At 44.8% G+C, this 22,401-nt stretch overlaps 3 protein-coding genes across 6 annotated transcripts in view; 1 reads left to right on the top strand and 2 right to left on the bottom strand.

Moving 5' to 3' along the window:
• Positions 1 to 3,288: 3,288 nt before the first annotated feature.
• On the bottom strand, positions 3,289 to 4,256 carry ARL14 (ARF like GTPase 14; the record flags this gene model as incomplete). The annotated part of the gene is made up of 1 exon (XM_082767771.1): positions 3,289 to 4,256. The coding sequence occupies exon 1, from the start codon at positions 3,871 to 3,873 to the stop codon at positions 3,289 to 3,291; it is 585 nt and encodes a 194-aa protein (XP_082623897.1). The 5' UTR covers positions 3,874 to 4,256.
• A 2,479-nt stretch (positions 4,257 to 6,735) lies between these two features.
• On the top strand, positions 6,736 to 11,253 carry B3GALNT1 (beta-1,3-N-acetylgalactosaminyltransferase 1 (Globoside blood group)). 4 transcript variants are annotated; one of them, XM_082766755.1, is made up of 3 exons: positions 6,792 to 6,863; positions 7,660 to 8,008; positions 9,550 to 11,253. In XM_082766755.1, the coding sequence occupies exons 2-3, from the start codon at positions 7,686 to 7,688 to the stop codon at positions 10,598 to 10,600; spliced, it is 1,374 nt and encodes a 457-aa protein (XP_082622881.1). In that variant the 5' UTR covers positions 6,792 to 6,863; positions 7,660 to 7,685; the 3' UTR covers positions 10,601 to 11,253. The 4 variants fall into 4 exon arrangements, with proteins under 4 accessions (XP_082622883.1, XP_082622881.1, XP_082622880.1 ...); XM_082766754.1 differs by having other exon boundaries at positions 6,845 to 6,863; positions 7,650 to 8,008; XM_082766757.1 differs by lacking the exon at positions 7,660 to 8,008 and having other exon boundaries at positions 6,736 to 6,863.
• A 190-nt stretch (positions 11,254 to 11,443) lies between these two features.
• The window catches only part of PPM1L (protein phosphatase, Mg2+/Mn2+ dependent 1L), a 68,146-nt gene continuing 57,188 nt past the window's right edge, over positions 11,444 to 22,401 (bottom strand). Inside the window, exon 4 of the mRNA XM_082766759.1 lies at positions 11,444 to 20,658. Coding sequence (XP_082622885.1) covers positions 20,312 to 20,658 — 347 coding nt within the window. The 3' untranslated portion in view covers positions 11,444 to 20,311. The remainder of the gene's footprint in view (positions 20,659 to 22,401) is intronic.

Genomic DNA, 22,401 nt, shown 5'->3' with positions numbered 1-22,401 from the left:
TCGAGAGGGGCAGGATACAACATGCCTCAGGATTCACAGCCCCTGCCCGTTGTGTTTCACAATCCATTTATTTATTCAGGGATGGTTGTTCTGTCAACAGAAACAAACAGTTACAGCCAACTTTGTGTAAGAAATAACAGCTTCAGACACGATATCCCCTTTCCAGTCCTGTTCCATTACAGGGAACATTTTATTTTTCAGCTAAGCAGTCAAAGGATCTAAAGCTCTCCATAGCAGGATGAAGCAGCGAAATGCCTTGATAACTTCCTTGCTATTGATTGCACCGTGTAATGTGGGATGGGATCAGATATCAAACAATTTCCAGGCTTCCAGCAGGGACAAAACAGTGCCCTGGCGTGAGTATATGCACAAGGGCAGCAGGCACAGATGCTGCGTTCAGTGGCACGGGGGGGTCCTGCTCCCTGCCTCTGACAACTGACCTTCATTCAGCAGGAGCCCGCCTGGTCGTGGGCCAGGGCAACGTGCCACACTGGCTGCCAAGCGCACACAGCTGTGCTCTGCTCTGTATTCCTGCACAGCTCAGACAGGAGTTGCACTTCCTCTGCACCTCCCTATCCATGTCATAAAACTTTCCAAGGACCTTTACACCAAATGTGCTGGATATTCAGGGAGGTGCTTTGCTCCAGGTACAGGAAGGAAATTTGAAACAGTGGAGTAACTATCCACTAACTCCTCATCCTAAAGAAGCCCCCAGGTACGCTCTTTACTCACACAGTAAAGGAAAAGACCAGCTAGCTCCAGGAGCAGACGAACTAATTAAGTCTGGGCTCTGTGGATTTATGTGCTCTTGTTGGCTCTCCTGCGGCTAAAATGGAACATTTATCCCACAGAGATTAGTCTCTTGTACCTTATCAGCCTTGCCTTCACCGAGGGCACCAGTGTGGTCACTTTTCTCTATCTCACTGATTTTTTAAATTAAACTCTCAGTCATGTAGTCCTTTGAGAATCCTTCTCTCTGTCCGAGCTGATTGATATTTAAGGCTTAAAAATTATTCAGAAAGGTAGGGGACTCCATGGGCAGATAAAATGGCCACGGTTTCTCTTCTTTAGCAAAGCTCATAGAAAAAAAAAAAAAACAAATTTTAAATTCTTGATATTCTGTAGAGTGAATGGAATAGAGTCCATTTCCTTCAGGGTGTAATGTATAAGATTTTCTTCAAATCAATGCGAGCATTGTTTCATCTATTTTGATAACCTGAAGAAGCAACTGTTTGCCTGAAAGCTTATTCTCTATTCTTGCTCTATCAGCTGGTCTATGTGTTGTTTCTCCATTCAGAACTTGCTTCTTGTCTAATTAGAGACCCCGGTGCACTCATTAAGTCTCTCAAGGAGTATTTCTCCCTGAGGAAGTCCTGAGGCCAGTGAACTAGACTCAGATTTATAATAGACACATGATTAGATTAAACTAGTGGGAGAATTAAATGTACCACACACATGCAAATGTTCCTAAATTTCTTGTTCTGAAACAACACATTTTTTATCACTGAACTGACGGATTTGGAAAAAGAACATTACCATTGTTGCGGACTTTTTCAAAACCTTTTTCGGGTAAGAAGATGATATTTTATATTGACCATAAATCTTCAGACCAAGCAATGACAAGTCTAAATACTTGCTCCCCTTTTAGAAACGTAGGCTCAACATGACTCAGGATTTAGCCCACAGTAATTACTGTCAGTATTAATAACAGCTTCTGTTGGGAAAGCTTCCTTTGTTCACTGTTACAGCAAATTCACCTGATGACTTCTTGGCTTTGAATAATGTATGCATGAGACAATAGGGTATGTCTGGTGCTTTTCTTGCTGCTTCACCCTTCTGTAACTTGAAATTCCTGCTTGTTTGTCAGTAAGGACTAAATGTAAACTTCTCACGTGAATTGCTCGACATGGTCATTTTGTCGCAGGAGAGAGGCACACGAGCTGACCTTTGCCACAACTTTTTCGAAGAGCCTAACTGGGAAGTTCATTTTATGAAGGCACAGGGGGACTGAATGACTTGCTCATGGTCAAGGATGACGACAGATGTAGGGGAAAAGAGATCCAACCATCTAAGCAAACATCCTAACCAGTGGAGCATGCTACCTCTGCAGACATTGCTCACGAAGGCGAAAATAAAAGAGCTGGATTTTCTGGGACCGTATAACCAATAATTAGATGGCCTTTTTCTCTTGCTTTTAGAAGAACAAGGTCTATTAACTTCTCTGCCTTAGCATTTAAACTTCTCATAGTTGATACCGTTCAATTAATCTTCTAGTTAACAATCCATTGTTGCTTTAATGGCATTCAGAATACTAATTCACTCCGCCGTGAACCAGTAAATCTCAACGGAAATTGCATTTAAAATTTTTCTCTCCAAACTGGAGTAGTAGAAATTGTAGTTTTGTGCCACTTCCTGTGTCAGATTTAAACAAAACTAAATTTATCAGTAACAAAATTTAAAGTGGCTTCAGTACAGGCAGGACAGGATGCACCAAGATCTATAAAAACTGACCAAGCAGCCTGTCCCTCCATTCCTCCCCACCACCACGATCCCTGCGAGCAGTGGGACATAAATAAGCGGCGCTTTGCAGCGCTGATGCTGTGCTGACTTCCATAGCTCCGCTGCTGGCTACGGGCAGCAAAGCAGCAGTGCAGGAACAAATCCAAACATGGAAACTGGTAGCGGTGACATCAGACCCACACCTTACACACGGCAGGGATCTCACTCGTCTGTGGCCTGATGAGGAGCAGATCCTGTTCGTTAAAATCTATTCATAGTAATTAGTTCTGGAATGCAATAATATCCAAACAAATACTTCAGTTTCTTAGGTTCTTTTATACATAACTAAGAGTTTAAACTCTAACCCAACTATATTTTTACATGAGAAACACGTCCACAGGGCACTCATTACAAAATGACAGTTTATGTCATGCTTGTCTTGCTGAACGAACCCCTTGGCTATTTTACTTTTTGACAAAATATTTGATGTAGATATTTTAGAGCTGCTCATCTATTTTGTTTCCAATTGCAAAAATTCAGATGGTCAACTCTGCCTTTTTTATCATTCAACACACACTTCTAAGCTGAATAACCCCGAGTATACTACCACTAATAAAATAATACACAGTCGTATCTCAGAAATATCTGCAGGTAAAACAGTATAATTTAAACTTGTCAAAGTTCTTTATAAATACATAGTTACTTATAACAGTTCTCCAGAAAAAATACTTTAGTCTGTCCCACAAAATACTTTGAGTAATGTTCATCAAAATCTGACGACAGAAATTCTTACAGTTTTTCATTTTCCTTAAAACTTGTAGAAAACTCCTTTGATTTGATGTAGTTTTTTGCAAACACGGTTAGTCTTTGGAGAGCTTCTGACAAACCTTCTCCTGTGATTGCACAACAGGGTTGTACGTACCAATTTCTGTCACAGCAGTGCTTCTTCACGTGGAATCTCCTGGTTATTTCCTCAGCATTTAAAGCTCCAGGCAAATCCTGCTTGTTTGCTAGCACGACAACTGGTACATTTTTTATAGATTCGTTCTTTAAAATGAGTTCAAATTCTTTCTTTGATTCTTCTAGACGTTGCTTATCAGAGCTGTCCACGACATACAGGATTCCTTCTGTGTTTTCCAGGAAGTTGCACCAAAGCTGTCTCATTTTTTGTTGTCCTCCAACATCCCAAATTGTCAACGTAAAATCTCTGCCGGTTTCAATCATATCAACATTAAAGCCAATTGTTGGAATTGTTAGAAAATCTTCATTATACTTGAACTTGTACAACAGCGTAGATTTCCCAGCAGAATCAAGTCCTAACATCAGTATATTAGCTTGTTTGACTTTGCAGTGTTTGGTGCTCTGGAGGCCCATCTGCGCCGCGTTATCCTGTCTGAAGCCTTTACAGGTGGTATTTGCTGTCTTCTGGGCAGCCAAGTTTTTCAGTAAGACTTTCCCTCCTCCGCGAGATGAAGCGCGAAGAGTAAGGAAGAGGAAGTGGAAGCAGCAGCTTTGCGCTATGAAAAATAAGTAAAAGCTCTGCACAAATACACTCTGGCTTTTACCAACTTGATAATATGCAAACAGTGTTTATGATGGTGTAATATTCAGTGCCAAGCCTGTGGGTGGAACACTGAGTAATGCACCCATTGGTCACGGAGCCCAAAGGTTACAGTCTGTGAACAAGTTTGAACACTGACCCACACTTAGATGACCATCCTGCTCTAGAATTCAAGAACGCTTTTTACGTTGTAAAATTGTCTGGGGGTCCGGGGAACCACCCCCTGTCTGCCGCTGTTTCCGTGTGTGCTCAGAGAAAACTGCATTTTTATAGCATCCATTTTGGAGAAGAAACCTGATATCAGCACAGCCAGCGAGGAGAGGAAATCTTATAGGTTTGTCAGGACTTATCGATCTGCAAAATGACGAGGTACCTGATTCATCAGTGTATCTCATCTCCCAGCAATATGCTAATCTCAAGTGGCTTCTAATGTAAGTCTACGTAGGAACATGGACTCAACCAAATCATAATAGCGTAGGAGCCTAAAATGCTGAGCACTTAAAAATGTGCTCTGCTCTGAAACTGTCTCCCTTTGACTTAGTAAGTTCCCTTCCTGCTCGTTCCTGTGTGAATTTGTCTGCTTTGATTGCGCTGCTGTAAACTCGGTGAGTTATGTTTTTATGAACACGTCTCACTGCGCCCTGCGCGATGGAGACAGATAAATACAGGTCTTATGATCTGCTCATGGGTGAGATTCAGCTACCTGAAATCAGGAGTTTCTGTTAGCTTCATTGTAATCTATTCTGTTGTTTCTCGCTGATCCTACAATGAAGATTTCCTTTGAGAAAGGAATAAGAAAGGTGGAAGTAACTGAGTCTCAATCAACAGATGATTTTTTAATTTTTATTTTTATACTAACATTCTAAATAGTAGACTAAAAAAGAAAAAAATGAAAATTTAGTCTAATATTATTTAATTCATGTTAGGTCTCCATTTTTTGACAGCTCCTAGATTTATATTGAGCTAGTCCAACGCATACCAAGTCCTTCAATATTTGTTTGCCCTTATAGCCAGATAACTAGTATTTATTAGTATCATTTGTCTTTGCTTCAGAAAGTACATAATCAGCAAATAGATGTAAAGGTCTTCTGGCCAAATGAGCTGCTGACTGATAGGGTAATCATTTTGGTAATTACGACATCGGTTGCCCCGGATATTACACATTATGTAAAAAAAAAAAAAAAGTCAGTCTTGACAGACAAGTTATAAGCTGGTTTCTCTTGAAGCTAAAAGGGTTATACCAGAACTAATTGGGGGCAACAAAAGATGACAGTGACAGACTCACTCTTGTACATTTTTCATGTTTAATAACATACATAGATTATGTATAGGATTTCTTTCAGGAAAAAGTATTAAACCGTGGAAGAAAATATTGCTGTTTCTTTATAAATAATGTATATGAATTGAAAGATGGGGAGAGAGGCGACTATGCAAAACACACTGTTAGCACAGTCAAATGAATCATAATTCCCTGCAAAATAGCATGTCATTTCCATGAAAAATGGTTATCTTGATAAAGGGCAAAACCTCCCTCCTGCGTGAGCTGTGACAGCGTGGATGGATGTGTCCCTGGGTAGAGCTGTGATTTAAAGATTACTTACAGTTCTCTGCCCTGTGCGTTTCCTTCAACTGTATTTGATATTTATGGTCTCAACTGTTATTTTACTAAATCTCACCATCACTTTAAAGAAGTGATTAAACAACATCTGACTTTTTACAAGCAAACTAAATTTATTTCCAGGAGAGAACAGCTACTTCCCGAGGACTGCGCGCTTCTGCAGGTGTCAACCGTACCTCATGTCAAGCACTGCTTTGCTTCAGAGAACGGTTTGGTAACTCAGAGCCACGTCCCATGACTTGCTGTGCTCCTTAGCAGCTCGTGGGATGTGGTATGTGATGCCAGCAGGGCCACGGCCACCTGCACGTGGAGCACCGCGGCGAGGCCTCCCCATGGGCTAGTAGGAGGGTGGCCGAGTGGGACTGCAGGTTTCATCCAGCATCCTTCATCCATCATCCTTCATCCAGCATCCTTCATCCATCATCCGTCACCCAGCGCCCAGCAGGCTGCATCTGGAAGGTTCTGCGGGCAGGGCCGCGGGCTCGATCCTAATTCACTTACAGAACGAGCAGGGCTGCAAAGCGCTGCCACGCAGCCGAGTGCTGCCTCCTGGGAGGGCACAGCGCGACTCCAAAGGGCCACGGGCAGCGTCCCCACGGGCTGTGGATGCGGAGTGGCACCCGATGCGCTAATCCGGAGCGAGCCACCTCAGGACGGCGCGGTAAGCAGCGCTCTGCGTTCACCCAGGCAAACACACATCTGGGACACTGTGACAACCACCCCTGCGTTGTCCAAAGGTGTATTTGCTCTGCCGGGGCGAGGCTGTCGAGCCGCTGGGGCACGCTCGGCTGAACACCCCGGGGTCATAAAACACAGAGAGGGGGCGGCGGGGCCGCCGGGGGGACCCCCAGACACGGAGCCGCTGAGGCGCGGGGGCTGAGGCGGGAATGGCCGTTGGGCTGAGGCGGGAATGGCCGTTAGCCTGAGGCGGCCGCCCGGCACCGGGCTGCTCGGCTCCCTTCCCTCCCTTCCTTTTTCTTCCTTCCCTTCCCTTCCTTTCCCGTCCCTCTCCTCCATTCCACTCCCCTCCTCTCCCCGCCCCGCCCCGGCCCGGAGCTCTCCGCGGCGGCCTTGCCGTGAGGCGGCGGCCCCCTGCCCGCGGGCCCCGCCGGTGCCGCTGCTGTGCCCGCCTCAGGTCCCGCAGCTCCCCCGCAGCTGGGCGCTGAGCCCCGGACGGCTCGCAAGGTAAACGGCTCCGAGCCCCGGCTCGCAATGCAAAATACCGCATCGCTATCTGTATGACTATGAAAATGAACGTAACCGAGCGCTTTCTGCACAGCAGATTTGCTCTTAAAGGTTTCTGCCTTCGGGCCGCTACCTCCGCAAGCTCTTCAGTCACTGCAAGCTGTCCTAGAACGGAAAATTAAGATTGCCCGGACAACTTGAAGCAATAGGAAGTCATTTAAAAATTATTGAAAGTGTTTTTCACAGTACTGCTGTTTTGGATAGCCTGGTATCTTGCACAAATACCTCTATCAGTAGTAAGAACTTGAGAAGCCAAAAACTTAAAATACATTTGCAAATGATTTCTGCAAGTTGATTAAAAAAAATATTTTGCTATATTTCTGGAATTATAACTAATAGCAGGTATTTTTAACCTTTAAATCGGTCTATTCATTGATTACTGTTATTATTAGAATTTAATTATTACAATAATTTGCTACTTTTTTTTCCTGTCAAAAATGCCCACGCTAACTAATAACCCAGCTATAACAGAGTATGAGTATCTAAAATTCCTGAGAACATGCTCAGACTGTTTTCTGAAATTTGTTTTAAAGCAATTGGTTTCATCTGGCAGCGTAACCTCAGACATTATCGAATCTTGCCAGGAAGCTGCAAATTCACAAATGAAACCATTTCCTTGGAAGGACCAATCCTGGACATTCATTTAAGCATCTGAGCTAGGAATAGAAGTGGATTTTTCTGTCCACTGAGGGTTTTCTCTTTAATTTGCCCTTTTTTCTGCATGAGTTTGAAGCAGAGTTCTGTGCCAAACACGTTTGGAGGATGACTGGCCTGCATTGCGGATGCTCAGCACTACAGAAATGGCTGCCTGATGCTTTGGGGTGCGTGGCTTCTACCCCTGCCCATCACGAGAGCCTTGTGCGGTGCACCTGTGCTAGCTTGCAAAGAGGTCAGCGTGTCACTGGAGGAACGCGACCTTGGACGTCCAGAAGTGCTCTCTGCCATCAGCAGTGCTCCTGGCACCTGCTGGCTGCTGCCCTCTCCTTGCCATGGATCGCTGCCTGCCCGCGGGAGCCAGCAGCTCGCCTCTGGCTGCCCGTCCTCTTTTCTCCCTTGTGCAGCTGTGTGATCCGCTTGGGTGGTAGGTTGGTGTACAAAGAGAAAAGAAGTCAGCACCTTTCTTTTTTTCTTCCTGTAAAGCTGGGAAGGTAATAACCAGCTTGGAGTGCGTACAGGAAAGGGAAATGAGAGTGGTTTGGGGTTCTGATCAACTTCCCTAAGTTACTGGTAGCTTGAACAGTCCTGATGATACTTTCCTCTGCACTTACCAGACTTCAATTTTGTTTTATTCGCGTGTGTTTAATCCGTGTGGAGAAACAGAAGTGAATCAACACAAAACTTCTGAGGTTCTGTGTCTGTGTAAGGTAGGGAGAGACCATTGTCATGTTAGGAAGTCCTTAATAAAAGCCACCTCGTCACCTGCAGCTCTGCGAGGTACCCTCAGGGAAGGATCAGCTCCTGTAGCACATAGTGGTTTGGAGGTAATACATCCCTGAGAGGTATCAGTCTCCTGTTTAAACAGCTTTTTGTATAAAATTGCTTTAGTACATTCTAAGTGGTGCATTATGTATCGCTGATGAAATGGAGTCTGGACACTTCCTGTAGGGAAGGTTTATTTCAAGTCAATTCACACAGAAATAGAAGGCAGGTGGGCTCTGGCAAATCAAATCAACCCAAATTCTAGCATTGTTTTTTTTGGTAAATGCTTTGTATCAAGAAAACTCCAAGCTCTGCAGTGATCTTCGCAAAGATAAGTTAATGTATTTAATTGTGCTGAGAGGTTCAACCTTCCACTATCCGTATGGTGTCCTTGTATTTCACAGTATGCGGTAGAAATCATTTGGAAGCCTCTCGGTATGACATAGTAATTATTTTCATTTAAAGATACCTAATCCATGTTCACAGTGTATGTAATTTTAAAGAAATATGGTAAAGGTAAGCACTGCTGAATGGAGGGCACAAAAAAAGGGGATTTTATTTTTAAATGTAGCTGTAGAAAGCTGTAGTGGTCTGAGCTTACAAGCTGTAGTACCTTGTCCTGGTACTGCACTTATATCTTCAGCATGGACTCCAGGCACAGCCCTGAGGTGATGGATGAATTATTTGCCCGTACTTCTTTATTCATCTGCTGTCTTGGCTGATTTGCTCCATCTCATGAAAACTAGCAGAGCCTCCCTTCTCTGAAATAAACTACACGTTTCTGAAGGCTCTGAACATCCATTTGACAAATGCTTTGTAGCCATTAGATTTTGTGGTCTGTATTCCTTCCTCCAGATTGAAATGAGTCGAAGACATTGTGCTGAGAGCTTTCGGCTTTCTTTGGGATCAAAATGTTTGATGAGTGATCTCTTGCTGAGATGTGGTTTATGTAAGGGAAATTTCCAGGGTGAAGGCTTAAGAGGCTTCAATCCATAGTGTACTCAGCAGCAGCTCAGTGTTCTGCTCATGCTCGTTTCTGGGATGCCGCGTTGATTCAGGGTGTGTGGGATGCTGCACGCGACAGCCGGACCAGTGAATCTTGGATGTGTCTTCATTATTTTATAGCACACTTTTAGCTGACAAGCTAAGAAAAAGATCCTGTTTGAGCAATAGCCTTCTGAATACAACTTTTTCATTTCTTTTTCAGTAAGAAATGTGCCTCAGAACTTGTGGTACAGATTTGGAAGGCCACTGATGTACTTCTACAAATTAGCTATTGCCTAGTTCCAGAAAGTGTCATGTACGTGGGACTGTTACAATGGGTTTTCTTGCTGCTTCTCATATTTTCAATCGTAACAATGTGGTACATCACCTTTTCTTCAAACACTGTGATTGAACATGCAAACACCATGTATTTCTATGAATATGAACCGGTTTACAAGCAACCCTACCTCTTCACGTCACGAGAACACTTGAAATGCAAAGACACAAATCCGTTTCTAGTCATCTTGGTGTCTTCAAGACCTAATGATGTGGAGTCAAGGCAGGCCATAAGGATAACATGGGGATCTCACAGCTTCTGGTGGGGACATCGGATTCTAACCCTGTTCTTACTGGGTCAGGAAACGGAAAGAGAAGACAAGTCTGCAGCACTGTCAGTAGAAGATGAAAGCATCCTGTACGGTGACATAATTAGCCAAGATTTTATGGACACTTACGACAATCTGACCTTGAAAACAATTATGGCATTCCGATGGGTGACTGAGTTCTGTCCGAATGCTAGATTCGTCATGAAGACTGATTCTGATGTCTTCATCAACACGGGTAACTTAGTAAAATTTCTTCTGAAGCTCAACTCCTCAGAAACTATTTTCACTGGTTACCCTTTTATAGGTAGCTTCGCCTACAGAGGCTTCTACAAGAAAACGTACATCTCATACGATGAATATCCTTTCAGTTTTTATCCGCCGTACTGCAGTGGCATGGGTTATATATTGGACGGAAACCTGGCGCTGAGGGTTTATGAAATGATGAATCATATCAGACCTATTAAATTTGAGGATGTTTATGTTGGAATTTGCTTAAATATACTCAAGGTGAACATCTTCATTCCAGAAGAAGAACGGTTCTTTCTTTATAAAATTAATTTTGATATCTGTAAGTATAGGCATTTGATTGCAGTACATGGCATTAAGCCTAGTGAAATGATCCAGTTTTGGCAGGATTTGTCATCCAACACTTCAGTTACTTGCCTTTGATTCTGTATAAATGTACATGAGCTTAAACCTGTACCATCTTAAACTTTGAATTGTACTGCAAAAGTGTTCAACTAACGCACAGGGCCACATGAAACAAAAGCACGGTTGTTGAGCTGACTTTGGCTGAAGGACAACTGTGCTGCTGGGGGAAAGCTGCGATGGCAGCATTTCCTGGGATGTTCTCATATTCTTAAGTGAAAATATCAGGAATTCGCAAAGCACTTTTCCATGTATATATCCTATGCATGCAGGATACTTTGGAGTATGCCGTCCTGTCCTGGAGTATGCTTCTGCACGCTGTATGCTGTAACCATGGGATTTCTGCCTGAATCTCCTGGAGATTATAAAATGTTACAGGAGTTATGTTTATGCCAAGAAACTAGCTTGGAAGATGCTTCTCAGGGTACTGCCTAACTTGTTTTCTTTTGTTGTTTTTGTGACTGCATCATCCTTTGCTGCCTTCAGATACTTGTTCTCTGCCCAGCACGAAACTCGGAGCTACCTTCGTACTGACACAGAAACCCCTCTGTAATCGTTCCGAGTGTCCCAGGGCTCTGGATTTGTGGGGTGTGCAGAAGCCAAGGGGAAGTTCTGAAAAGGGGATGCACTCTGTGTGCACGTGTATGTGTATTTATATACATGTAAACCAGAACTGGTTTGGTGCCTTACAAGGAGCATTAGTAACGTTCACAGACCAGTAGAGGGCTGGCCCCAGAATACTCCATGTGCAGTGTGGGCCCGAGGCATCCCTTACGCAGTGATATCATCAGGTACCGCATGTATCCATACACGTGTGTGTGTGCTGATGCATCCCGAGGGTTCCTGGCACCACACTTCACATCCATTCAAAACTTTATATCCATTTCAGAAATAGCCTTCGTGCTTCAAGTATTAAAGTGAAAGAAGTATGAGGTTCTGGGCTTCTAACGTAAAGAAGACAAAGCGTACTGTGTCTGTAAAGATGGGTATTCTAATCACTTTATTCATAGCGGCAAGACCAAGGTTTCAGTAGTTTACACTTCTAATAGACAACGATACAGAATTTGCAATTACATTAACATAATTATTCTAGACACATCTACTACACAGCGGAGACTATAGTTACATCCTGTACATCTAGAATGACAGAGCACTGCCACTTTATTTGTACTATAGCTAACGTGTTATGATATATTTACATTTGGCTGTCTTTCAGATAGTCTCTTAGAGACAAATTAGAAGAGGTACAGAAGCCTCTGGTACCAAGACTGAGGTTTCACCAATGTTTTTGTTATGCTGTGGTTACGGTCAGTATTGAATTCTGCTGTCTTCTCCATAACTACATAGTTTTATGACGGAAGTATAGGACTTTTTTAATATATATAAAAATGATGTATTGGGGAAAATACTGCCTAGACAAGTATTTCAGATTTCAGTGTTCTAAGAACGTATGGGTCAAAGCTTTTCAAAAATACATTTTTTTTTTGTTAAACCAAATAGCTAAAGATACTGCATTGCATAACCGAGGAAAGAATGCTGTTGTAGCTCCCGAAACAGAGATAAAACTACAGCTATTCCTGTTGTTTTAGGATCTGTTATTTGATTGTTGTAGAACTGTGGTCAGATCCTGAGAGCTCTGTGAGAAATGGTTAACTTGCTCTTTGATTGTTTATACCTCTAAATAAAACAAAGCCATTGGTTTTTTAAGCCTGCCATGTAAAATGTTTAGAAATAAATTATTTGTCACAAGAACACTGATACTACAGCATAGTTTGTATTGCTTTTTCAAAAAAATGTGGTTATGAAAGACTATGAAATCTTTAGCAACTGGGTAGATAAAGCAGACAGTGCTCCTGGTGAGAGAATAAAAAGGAGTACCCGGGGTAAATGGCTGTGCAGTGCTGCAGTAAAAATGTGACCGTCACCAAGCAAGGTAGTTTCATATTTGCACCCCAGAATGATAATGCTGATTATAGATTACAAGGCTTTTGCTTTCACAAATGCAGCTTTATATACACCGCGAGCTGTTTATGCCACCTGAAATTGTCATTTAAAGGGAACATCAGTTCTGCACTGCAAAGTATTCCTGATTCTTTTTTTTTTCTTTTTTTTTTTCTGAAATTCTTTCCCAAATCTAGTTTGTATTTGAGTCTGACCTTATTATTGCTTAAAAGGCTGGAAAAACACACAACTACGCTAATGGTTCTGCTTAAAGCAAATATCGGGAGAGTTTCTGGTGTGAGCAGCCATGCAACAGGTAAAAGAGCTTAAGACGGGGGACTAATACAAGCATTTAAATCAGTGCTGGGCCCAAATTTTATAGCATCTGCTTACTGAAATTATGCATAAACCACAGGCTAAGATTTTTCCAAATCCTAAGATTCTTTTTACTGTGCACGCAGGTGGCTCAGAAAGCCATATTAACATAAAATGCCAAGCAGTTATGATAGTGATATGTTTCTGTTTTGAAAAAGCTGATAATCCATTGGTCAAAGATGTCTGGAAACTACTTCAGGGTGAACAGCAAAAGGTTTACAGCCTGACATTTCAAGCCTGTCTTGCCTGTACATTGTTTCACAGAGTTCCTAAGTCAAAATGCTTCTGTGTGTTGTGGATGTTTGAAAATAAACAAGTTCAGTATAAGCCACTACGCGTGTGCTGCAAATCCGGAGGCATTATTCTCTACAACCAGCTCAGCGTGAGAGCACGCAGACCGGTGGGCACATCTTCCTAAGTTTTATGGTGCGCTCTCTAGTTAGTACTAAAAGATCTCAGAGCAAGTGGTAAGTACCTCATGAATGGCTGTACAGTAAATGATGTAATTTCACCATATTTTAAAAAAATTAAACTAGAAGCTGAGTGGAGGTTAACCAACCAAAGTGACACTGAGTTGCTGATGTGCCTACCAGGTACGTTAGCGGTGGTGAAGGCAGTGGGGAGGCAGAGCTCTACTCCCAATTTTTTGTCTCTATTTTTGTCTGACCAACGTGTACCACGCTGGTCATTTATTAAGTTTCCTGTGATTTGCTTACAGTCGAGGAGTGGGGGAAAGAGATGGAAAGCTTTCTGCAGTCTGACGGTTAAGTTGAGCTTGTCAAGCTGTAACGCAGTTACTGGGTATTGCTGCAAGCCATAGCCGAATGAAAGGACTCCATGTAGGAAGGAAAGCAAACAGTTAAAAAGGAACACGGCAGATGGTTTATTAGTCCTCATTTTAGAGAAACCCCAACTTGTGAAAAACAGAAACATAGACTGGGTTTGTGAAAATCATAAAGATGCTTTCTTTCACAGGCTGTAAGAAAGCACAGTCTGACCGAGACACTGCTGTTCTGTGAGTCTTAGCTACAGGCCCTGTCCACCTGCCCCTGGTACGAGGAGACATTCTATCTTCTGTAGGACAGTTTGTCTCACCTGCACTTACGGGACTGCACTTGATTTTCTTGTTATGAAATAAGCATTTAAAAACACGGCGTTCACCCCAGGTGACCTCTCCTGAGCACTGTTTACCTCAGGCCTTCCCACAGTTGCTACGCAGCACGTTCATTTTCCAGGCCACATTAATCCAAATCCGAATGAGGTTTTTTATAGTGTGAGTGACGATGGTGCGTAGATGTCATAAGCATCCCGGTCTGCTCTCTGCCCTGGGGTGACACAGCCCGTGTCCTCGCTGCTCCTCTCAGTAGTGCTGCGTGGTGGGCCTGGAAGTAAGAGGAAAGCGTAGCCTCCCCTGAGCTTGCAGTAAAGATGCAATCTCAGAAACACGTGTTTTTGAGAGAAAAAATGTTAAGACAGAAGCCTGAAGAGGCTCTTATCTAAGAGAATGCAGCGACGTTGTACTAAATGGAAGCTGTCTTTCACCAGGACGAATTGCTTAAGCGTGGTGGTTTTATCTTGTGTGTTGTATAGGCTGTTCTCCAATAAACATCCGCGCTACCCGTACAGAACCCTCACTGTGCACTTCATTTTCATAATGAGTTCTTCTTGGTCATTTTTTTTTTGAGAGCACTTCCAAATGCCATGTGTAGAAGTGGTTTTGCAGGCACTCAGTGTAATACTCGTGCGATACAGCTTTAAAGTTGTTTTTGCAGCCCCGGCCCCTGTTAGCTTTGTCCTTAATGCTAGCATGGTTGGTATAGTTTGACATGTTAAAGGCAGGCGGATTTGAAATGTACAAAAGTGAACTTCATTTGTAAATCCAGGACTTGCTAACCACTGCAAGAAACAGTTTATCACGGAGCAGTGTAATGGTTCGGTACAGAGTGGAACTAACTCCACAGAACTTTTTTCCAAAGGCAACTCTTTAACATTACTCATTGTTTTCTTACTCAAAAGACAAAGTTGAAAAATCACATGGGGACTTTGCCAGTTCTGGCGTGAAAGTCTGATTTCATTGGCAGATGAGGCCAAGTGAGCGCATGAGCAGAGGCACAGGAGCAAACTCGTGCTGCTTTTGGCCAACTGAATGTCATGGGGTCCTGGAAGCGTGGTGGCACTGGCACAGCCCTGCTTCCTGGGGGCACTGAGCAGGTATTTGTCACACAGCTTGATTGTGGCTGTTCTCCTAATTACCAGGATTAAAGCACACGCAGTTAAAGTACACTTTTGTCTACATTACCCTCACGCCCCTGAACGCAGTGTAGGAGTGTAGGAAGCAAGGCTTCTCAGCCCCATATTTTCATTTCTAAAGTGCTACCATTGATTATTCATTTAGCTTTGCTGCGTACAGGCTGAAAAAGATTTCTGAGCGCCTGTGTCCCAAGAGGTACTAACGGGTCTGCACAGGCTTCAAAGAACACACGGCTGGTGCTTTAAATGCAGGGTGAAAGCTTTATTTCCCTATTGCTCAACCACCTCTGTTTGTCCTTAATGCCAGATGTAGGAGCTGACGCACTCATAAAAGTGGATTTCAAAACTTTAGTCCAGAATTGCTCTTGATGTCAGCCTCTCTATTTATGGCTTTAGACAGGCGTCAGCTGCTCTGACTGCACACTTTGCTTAACGGAGCACAGTAAGTCTGCAATGGTTCGTGTAACTGGTGATAAACTGAAACCCGGAACCTCTGGCTACCTGGGGGAAACCAGTATTTAAAACAGCTGCTTACCTGAGCCTGTCACTACTACGTAAATACAAGTAATTCAAAATGCAAATCAATATTAGCTTAACTGTGTATGTCTTACTAGATATGAGCCCTCAGATTTAGAACGCTAAGTTATAGCAGATTGGTAACGTGGAGGGGCAGCAGCTCTGGTCTTACAGCTGTCACACTGCAGCACGTTGTAAGTCCCTTAATCGTGCAGTTGTGTACGGCCAGATCTCAGGATGGAGGCCGAACAAACTACTTTAGAAAAGGCTGATGAGTTGTGGCTTTTTCCTTTGATATAATCATTTACTAAATGGTTCTCTGCATACATTTGCAATATATCAAGACTATATAAAGCCAGAATGCCATCTATTCTGAGAAGCAGCTGAACAAACTTTATTTTCAAGATTCAGCATTAGTGGTGACATAGCAAACAGTTAGTTCAAGCTGATGCAGTGTTCTAGTACTAATTTCTGTATCCCAAAATCTTCACAACTTTTTAAATTTTACCATGTGTAAGTGGTATAATACTCTGATAACAGTAACAGTAGTTTTGATGCCGACCTTATGTTTGCAAGTCAGCAGACAATTCTTCGTTATGTTAGATGGCATTTACTTTATTTGTATTTATCTAAATACCGATCAATAAAATGGACTCATTCCTTTCAGATTTAGTGCTTGTAGAAATGTTAGGCCTCCAGAGCTGCTGCAGCCTCCAGAACATTACCTGTCCGCAGAGACAGCACAGCCCTGCCCTGCCACCAGCACCGGGTGCCCACCAAAAGCAGTGGCACGCGTTTCGCACGGGACCAGCGATGAGTTCGGGAGCATTCCCAGCGTGTTGCTGTGGTCTGAGCGAGCTGCGCTCAGGCAGATGTTTGGAGCCCGCAGACAAACACCGGAGTGCAGCCACCGGTGTCGTGAGGTGCTGCAAAACTCAGCCTGAGAGCAGGGGCCTGCGCCAGCCTCCCGGGGAGCGCGCACAAGGGGCAGTGGAGCCTCAAATCTCCTCGTCCCGTGCCTGTGTGCCCGCAGCGCGGCTCTGAGCTCGGCACTGCCCGGGCCGTGCCTGGGGCCGACCACGAGGCGGAGCTGTGAGACCGCCCCGCAACCGTGGAGCTCCCTCGGGGCACCGGGAGCAGCAAACGGCGAGGTGCAGCCCTGGGCAGGATGACCGGGTACAGGCACAGTTTTCACATTGGCCCCTACAAAAGATGCTCTTTGGCAGCAACTTCATGCATCAGCTTTCTGCCGGTAGATGCGCTTGCCTGATGAGCAGATGTCGCTGATGGAGCTTAACTGACAAAAAACTTCCACCAACACCTAAGGCAAGGAGGGGGCTCTGCCACGTCTGCTCTAAGCAGCCGGGGTGGCGGGTGGGGGTCCTGCCGCCCCGATGCTGAGCCACGTCGTGCTGCATGGCTGGGAGCTCCTTCCAGATACAGGCTGCATGAGTAAGGCAGGAGAATCAGGCCCTAGGTCTTTTAGGCTGGATAAGCAATATGGACGTTACTTAACCTGGTCACGGGGCAGCTAGCTGCATGGATCAGAGCAGAATTTGGCACAAATCGGCACAGCCAGAAAGCTGCAGAGCTAAAACTGGGTTAGCAAACAGACATCTGGCAGGGAACATGGGCAGGCACCGTGCCTGGACAAGGAAGACTGCACGAAGCCTCCATCTCCACTACTCCTTCATCTCTATACCTAGAGCAGCTGTTACCAGTTCTTTAAAAGTAAACCAAAGCAAGACAAGACAACAAACGCCAGCAGCATCACCAGAGATCACTGCCTGAACACCCGTGGCCAGGAAGGGAGCTGCTACCAGGGCGGGAGTGTTACAGAGACAGCTGAAGGGGCTGGAGCAACCACTGCTGTAACTGCAAACACTGAAAGGCTGAGACAGAGCCGAGTCAGTAGCTGACAGGGCAGCCACAGGCGTGAGGGAATCCTGGCATAAATATCCAAGCAGGCCTGCAGGACACTTCTGCATTGTGCTGTGAGTTTTCTTAAATTCTTCAAGCAGGCCATGTGAGAGCTCGCTTTACTCCCTCCCTCCGCTTCCTATGGCAGCTACAGGGCTCTGAAGGCACGCGTTTCCCGCTACCTCACTTCCCAGCTATCTCAAGTGCTAGAGCACCCAGAAAGGCAGCCGTGCTCAGGAGGCCTGGAATTCCTCAGCAGTGCTTGCCAGCCTCAGGAACGTGCGCTGCAGAGAGGTTTACTGCAGCCACAAGCTTCTCACTGAAGTGGGGTTAGGCTACAAATATTTTTTGGAGCTGCCCATTGTTCTGCTTCCAACTTCTCAAATGCCCATGACGGACTGGTGGTTCTGTCACTGCTGCACAAGCCTCTCTGCTTCAGTCTTCTGTGGACTGCTAGGTCTAATTCTTCTCCCTGGGCAGCTGTTTTGATAAACATCCAATCTCTGCTCTACACAGGAAAGCCAGAACAACAGAACCATCACCTGTGAAGGAGAAAGGAAAGGCAAATGCTCCATGCACCATGAGCTCTGCCTAGAGCCTGGTTTCGATCCTGCTGCTGTAGCATTATGATGTGATTTAGCACTCCCTTGAAAATAGCACACGAGGTTTTCATTGCACAGCATTTGACCTCAAATACTTCTTCAAAATAAAACAACGGAGGAACCCTGCAATTATCAGCATTTCTGGGTACCCACTCGATTTAAATGCAAATCTGCATTCCAAATTCCCTGAAAGCTGTTCTTCCTGTTCAAGGGATTAAAAACGCCTGAAACCTTCCATCCTCTGGGGAAGGGCCACTCAGGCTGGCTTCAGAGCACGCTGGACACTTCTGTACTTCTGTGTCTTTGTCCTCCACTCGGAGCCAAGGGGCTCTACTCGCAGCTTTGACCGAGAAGAGGCAGCTGAAGGCCACGTGTACATGTTGGAGAGCACTGGCAATAGCAACATCTCCAGCTAAAAATTGGGATTATCTCCAAACAAACTCAAGAAGGGAAGTTTGGTAGGACAGAACTAACCTAGAAATAAAAATGAAAAGACTGAGCTGGGAATTCCCTGCACAGAAAGCACAATTTGCGCTCTCATCTTGAGAGACATCCTACCTGCTAACACAGCCACAACAGAGCCTGCAGAGACCTGCAAGCCACTTTCCCAGTAAATGCTTTATGTGGGCGATAGCTTTTTGTCTAATTACTTTGTATCCTCACCCAAGAAGCAGTGTTAGTTACTCTCTAACTACAGCCGATGGCCCTGGTTCAGCCCAGGGACCAATTCCGGAGAACTTCCACTACCTCCACGACAAGAGACGGCAGCAGATCATCCAGGAGCACGTTCTGAAGGGGGCAGGAGTCCCAGGGGACACAACCCAGGTAGGCAAGCCACCCAAAACACCAACATCCGACTTGGGCCCTGACTCTGTTCCCCTGACACGCGCTGTCCTGTCATGCCGCCACTGCTGCCCCTTGTTCATGAAGCAGCCGACTACGTTATCAGATGGCACACTCAGAATGCCATTGCTTAAACTTACAACAGTCACAGGTTCCAAAATACAGTTACATATTGAAAGTTAGATCTAAAAATATTTTTATCTAGATTTATCACAAGCTTTCATCTCAACAGTGCGCTGACACTGTTTGGCATTAATCCATTAAACCAAAAAAAACGTTCTAAGGAGGCCTTCCCCCGAATTAAAACCACAAATTAACCTGCGGTGCTACAAAGAAGTCTTTAAGAGGCGTGACTTCCACCTAAGTAGCTCTAAGGAACTTCTGCTTTGATTAGTTTTCCAAACAGTCACCAAGGAAATGAATTTTATCTTGCATTGTTCTCTTACATGCCTATGAAAAGTCCATGCGAAAAAAATAACAGAAAGGTGAGTCTCAGGCAATGACAGGCATCCTGCTAGCGCAACACAGCTTGGTTTTGTTTGTTGGTTTGATAGAGGAGGTGACAGAGCTCAGACCGCCAGTATCCTGCTGGAGTTTAACACTGTGGAGTAGAAGAAATGCTGGTAAAGCAGTGCACGGACTGGACAAGTGTGTGTCTCCGGGTAGCTCAGTACCTACACCTAACCACGTGCTCGGCAGGGGTTATTTAATGCGGGGTGGGAGGGGAAGCAAAGCGCGAGCCAGCTGTGTGACAGCGGGCAAACAGCTGGCTCCTCCTCGTACCAGTAACAGCCCAACAATCACAGACCTGCACCAACACAACCTCATCACTGCAGATTAAAAAGAAAAGAGATGAGAAACATTAGAGCATCGTCCTGAAAAGTCACACCTACAAGTGAGAAGCACCATCACTACCACCTGCTATCGGCAGCAGCGCTGCCCTGCCATGCTGCGCATCGCAACAAACCTCTGTTAGAAATGAGAGGTAAAAAATCAAGTGAAAAGCATACGCAGGATTTTGAAAGAAAATTCTGAAATGGAAGATTACAGTTAGCTTCTAAGGAGCAGCAAGGTCACAGGAGACAGATAGGTGTGAACAAACTTAATTCTGATAATCACTCAAAACGTGTTGGTTGTATTGCTCCTTCTGTTAAGCGAAGAACAAAGACCAGAGGGATCTGTTCTTTTCGTGGAGAATCTTAATGGTATTTACTAGAGCCTTCCACTATGTTTAAAATGTAAGAGTTTGCTTTAAGTTCAGCGTGAGGCAGAGAACCACTGGTAATTATTGTTCTTCTGTTTTGCTGCTATTCCTGAACTTCACCACCATCACTGTTATATTATCAGGGCAGCCTCTGTAAAAGGACTGTAGAACTATACTCTTTGCACCAAAGTGTGGCTCATCCAAGCGTTCCTTGATGAACCGGACAGCCTCCTCGTTGCTGAAAGCATCCCACAGGCCGTCGGATGCCAGGATCATGAACTCTGGCTGCAGTTTGTCCAGGTCAAAGGTGAGGATGTCAGGGTCGGGAATGACAACATTCAGGTTCTTCAGAGGGTAATCCCCCAGCGAGCGGGACATGGCCAGGATCCCCTGAACACGCCAGGAGCCATTAAAGCTGATGAATCCACCTGGAGGGAAACACAAATGCTGTTAAAACCTTCCCCGACTCGCTGTCAGATCCACCCAAAAATTCGTGATGCGGTGTCCTGAGCTACATCAATATTACAGATCTCAAAAAATAGGGGATGTCTTCAGTCAGTGCCACAGTGCTGCAATGAAGAGCGGGACTGTGCCCGCCTGCTCGTGCTGCTGGAGCAGCTGGAGCACACGAGTGGCTGCGCTTTTGAATGAAGCAGCTTTGTAGTCCCCAGTGAGACTGCACCGTACCGAACGCACAGACAGGTGTTGCTGTGCTGCACAAGTGACAAGTTATTGGCAAGCCTCGTGGCGATGTTGAAATGAAAATACCGAAAGCGAGTCTTTACATCTTGTGTCACTGAACCCTCCTTTTTCAGTGAAGTTCATGTTTCCCCACCTCAGATCTCTGAAGGAAACGTAACAGCGACAACACCTGCAGCAGGGCCCAGATCTCACTTAAGGCGTTAGGAAAGCAGCAAGTGCAAAAACATTTGTAGGCTCTTCTAGCAAACTGCCCCGAATGAGGTCTGTCAAACACACCCAAAAAACCACTGTCAACAAACCAATCACAAAATTTTAAGCTACAAAAATGCAGGGTGGGATCTGACTGACTGACTGACTGACTATCACCACGATTAAGGCTACTGCCAGTTGAAAATGTGTTACAGCATTTAGGGGTTGCTTGTACTAAGACAGGTTTTGCTCTGATACCAGTGACTGATTCAGCCAGCGCCTGGCCAGTACACGGCCCGACTGCCTTAGGAAGGGAATGACACAGGGCCTCGAGGTCACAGCAGAATGGCAGCAGCTTCAATTTCACATGTGTGCGTTTGCGTGCCACTGTCTGCACTGATGCACAGCAGGATTTCCTCCAGCTTAACAGGAATCAAAAGTCAGAGTCCCTTGAGGACAACTGACTTGCGAAATGCCCAACACAGAGCATTAGAACACAACCAGGTTACACGAACTGGTTGGTGTCTGTATCTGCAGCCTGTCCCCTTTGGTGCTCTTCGAGATGTGGCTGTTCTTTGGAGTTATCAGAGTGTTTTCAGCTCCTCTTTTACCCTTCTGCAACTCCACTTCAGCCAGACAAACGAGCCCTGTCCAGCTGCTGCTGTGTGTTTGGAGGGCACCTGAGCTGCCCGTGGCACAGCCACCTCCTCACCAGCACAGGGATTTTCTTCAGAAGTGGTTAGAGCCGTACTAACTCGGCGTGTAATGGTACGTATGTATTGGAATGACGGGGGAAGCAAAACGCAATTAGGCAGAGGCAGTTTAAGCACACATCACACACAATTAGAGGAGAGCACTGCTGCCATCCGTTACTGTGCTCACAGGGAGCGAGCTGATGCTGACTCGCTGCAGCGCGCTTACGCCAGCCTCTGGATGCAGTGCTGTATGCAGTACAAAGTGACTCTTCAGTAGGCACCAGGTGAGTAAATCCATTAAGTTATTACGCTAGCTGGAGTATTTCTTGTTCAGCTGCAGGTAATTATAATGTTTGCCTGTCTATGAAATTAGCTTCTTCCAAAGTTGGAAATTCCTGCAGAAATCCAGGTTCATTTTACATGTTGCTTTGTTATGAAGCCTCATTTCAACATAAACAATAAACAACCATCAAGTGGAGGCCTTCGCTAATGAACAACTGTGCAGAGCACCTGGCTGATGTTAAAGGAGGCCTCGGGAAGTTGAACTGCTAAATGGAAAACTCTGTTTTTTATGAATACATCTCC

This window comes from Aythya marila (genome assembly GCF_965140915.1).
Source record: "Aythya marila genome assembly, chromosome: 9".
In the NCBI taxonomy this organism is placed as follows: Eukaryota; Metazoa; Chordata; class Aves; order Anseriformes; family Anatidae; genus Aythya; species Aythya marila.
The sequence above is the reverse complement of the archived record's forward strand: the minus strand, read 5'-3'. Positions and strand labels throughout refer to the sequence as shown.

What these genes read in the sequence shown, in the direction of transcription:
- B3GALNT1 (XM_082766755.1), top strand. Translation starts at nt 7,686, where the DNA reads ATGACTGGCCTGCATTGCGGATGCTCAGCACTACAGAAATGGCTGCCT. An exon ending in GTGATCCGCTTGGGTGGTAG is followed by an intron (nt 8,009 to 9,549) that starts GTTGGTGTACAA and finishes TTTCTTTTTCAG; the next exon opens with TAAGAAATGTGCCTCAGAAC.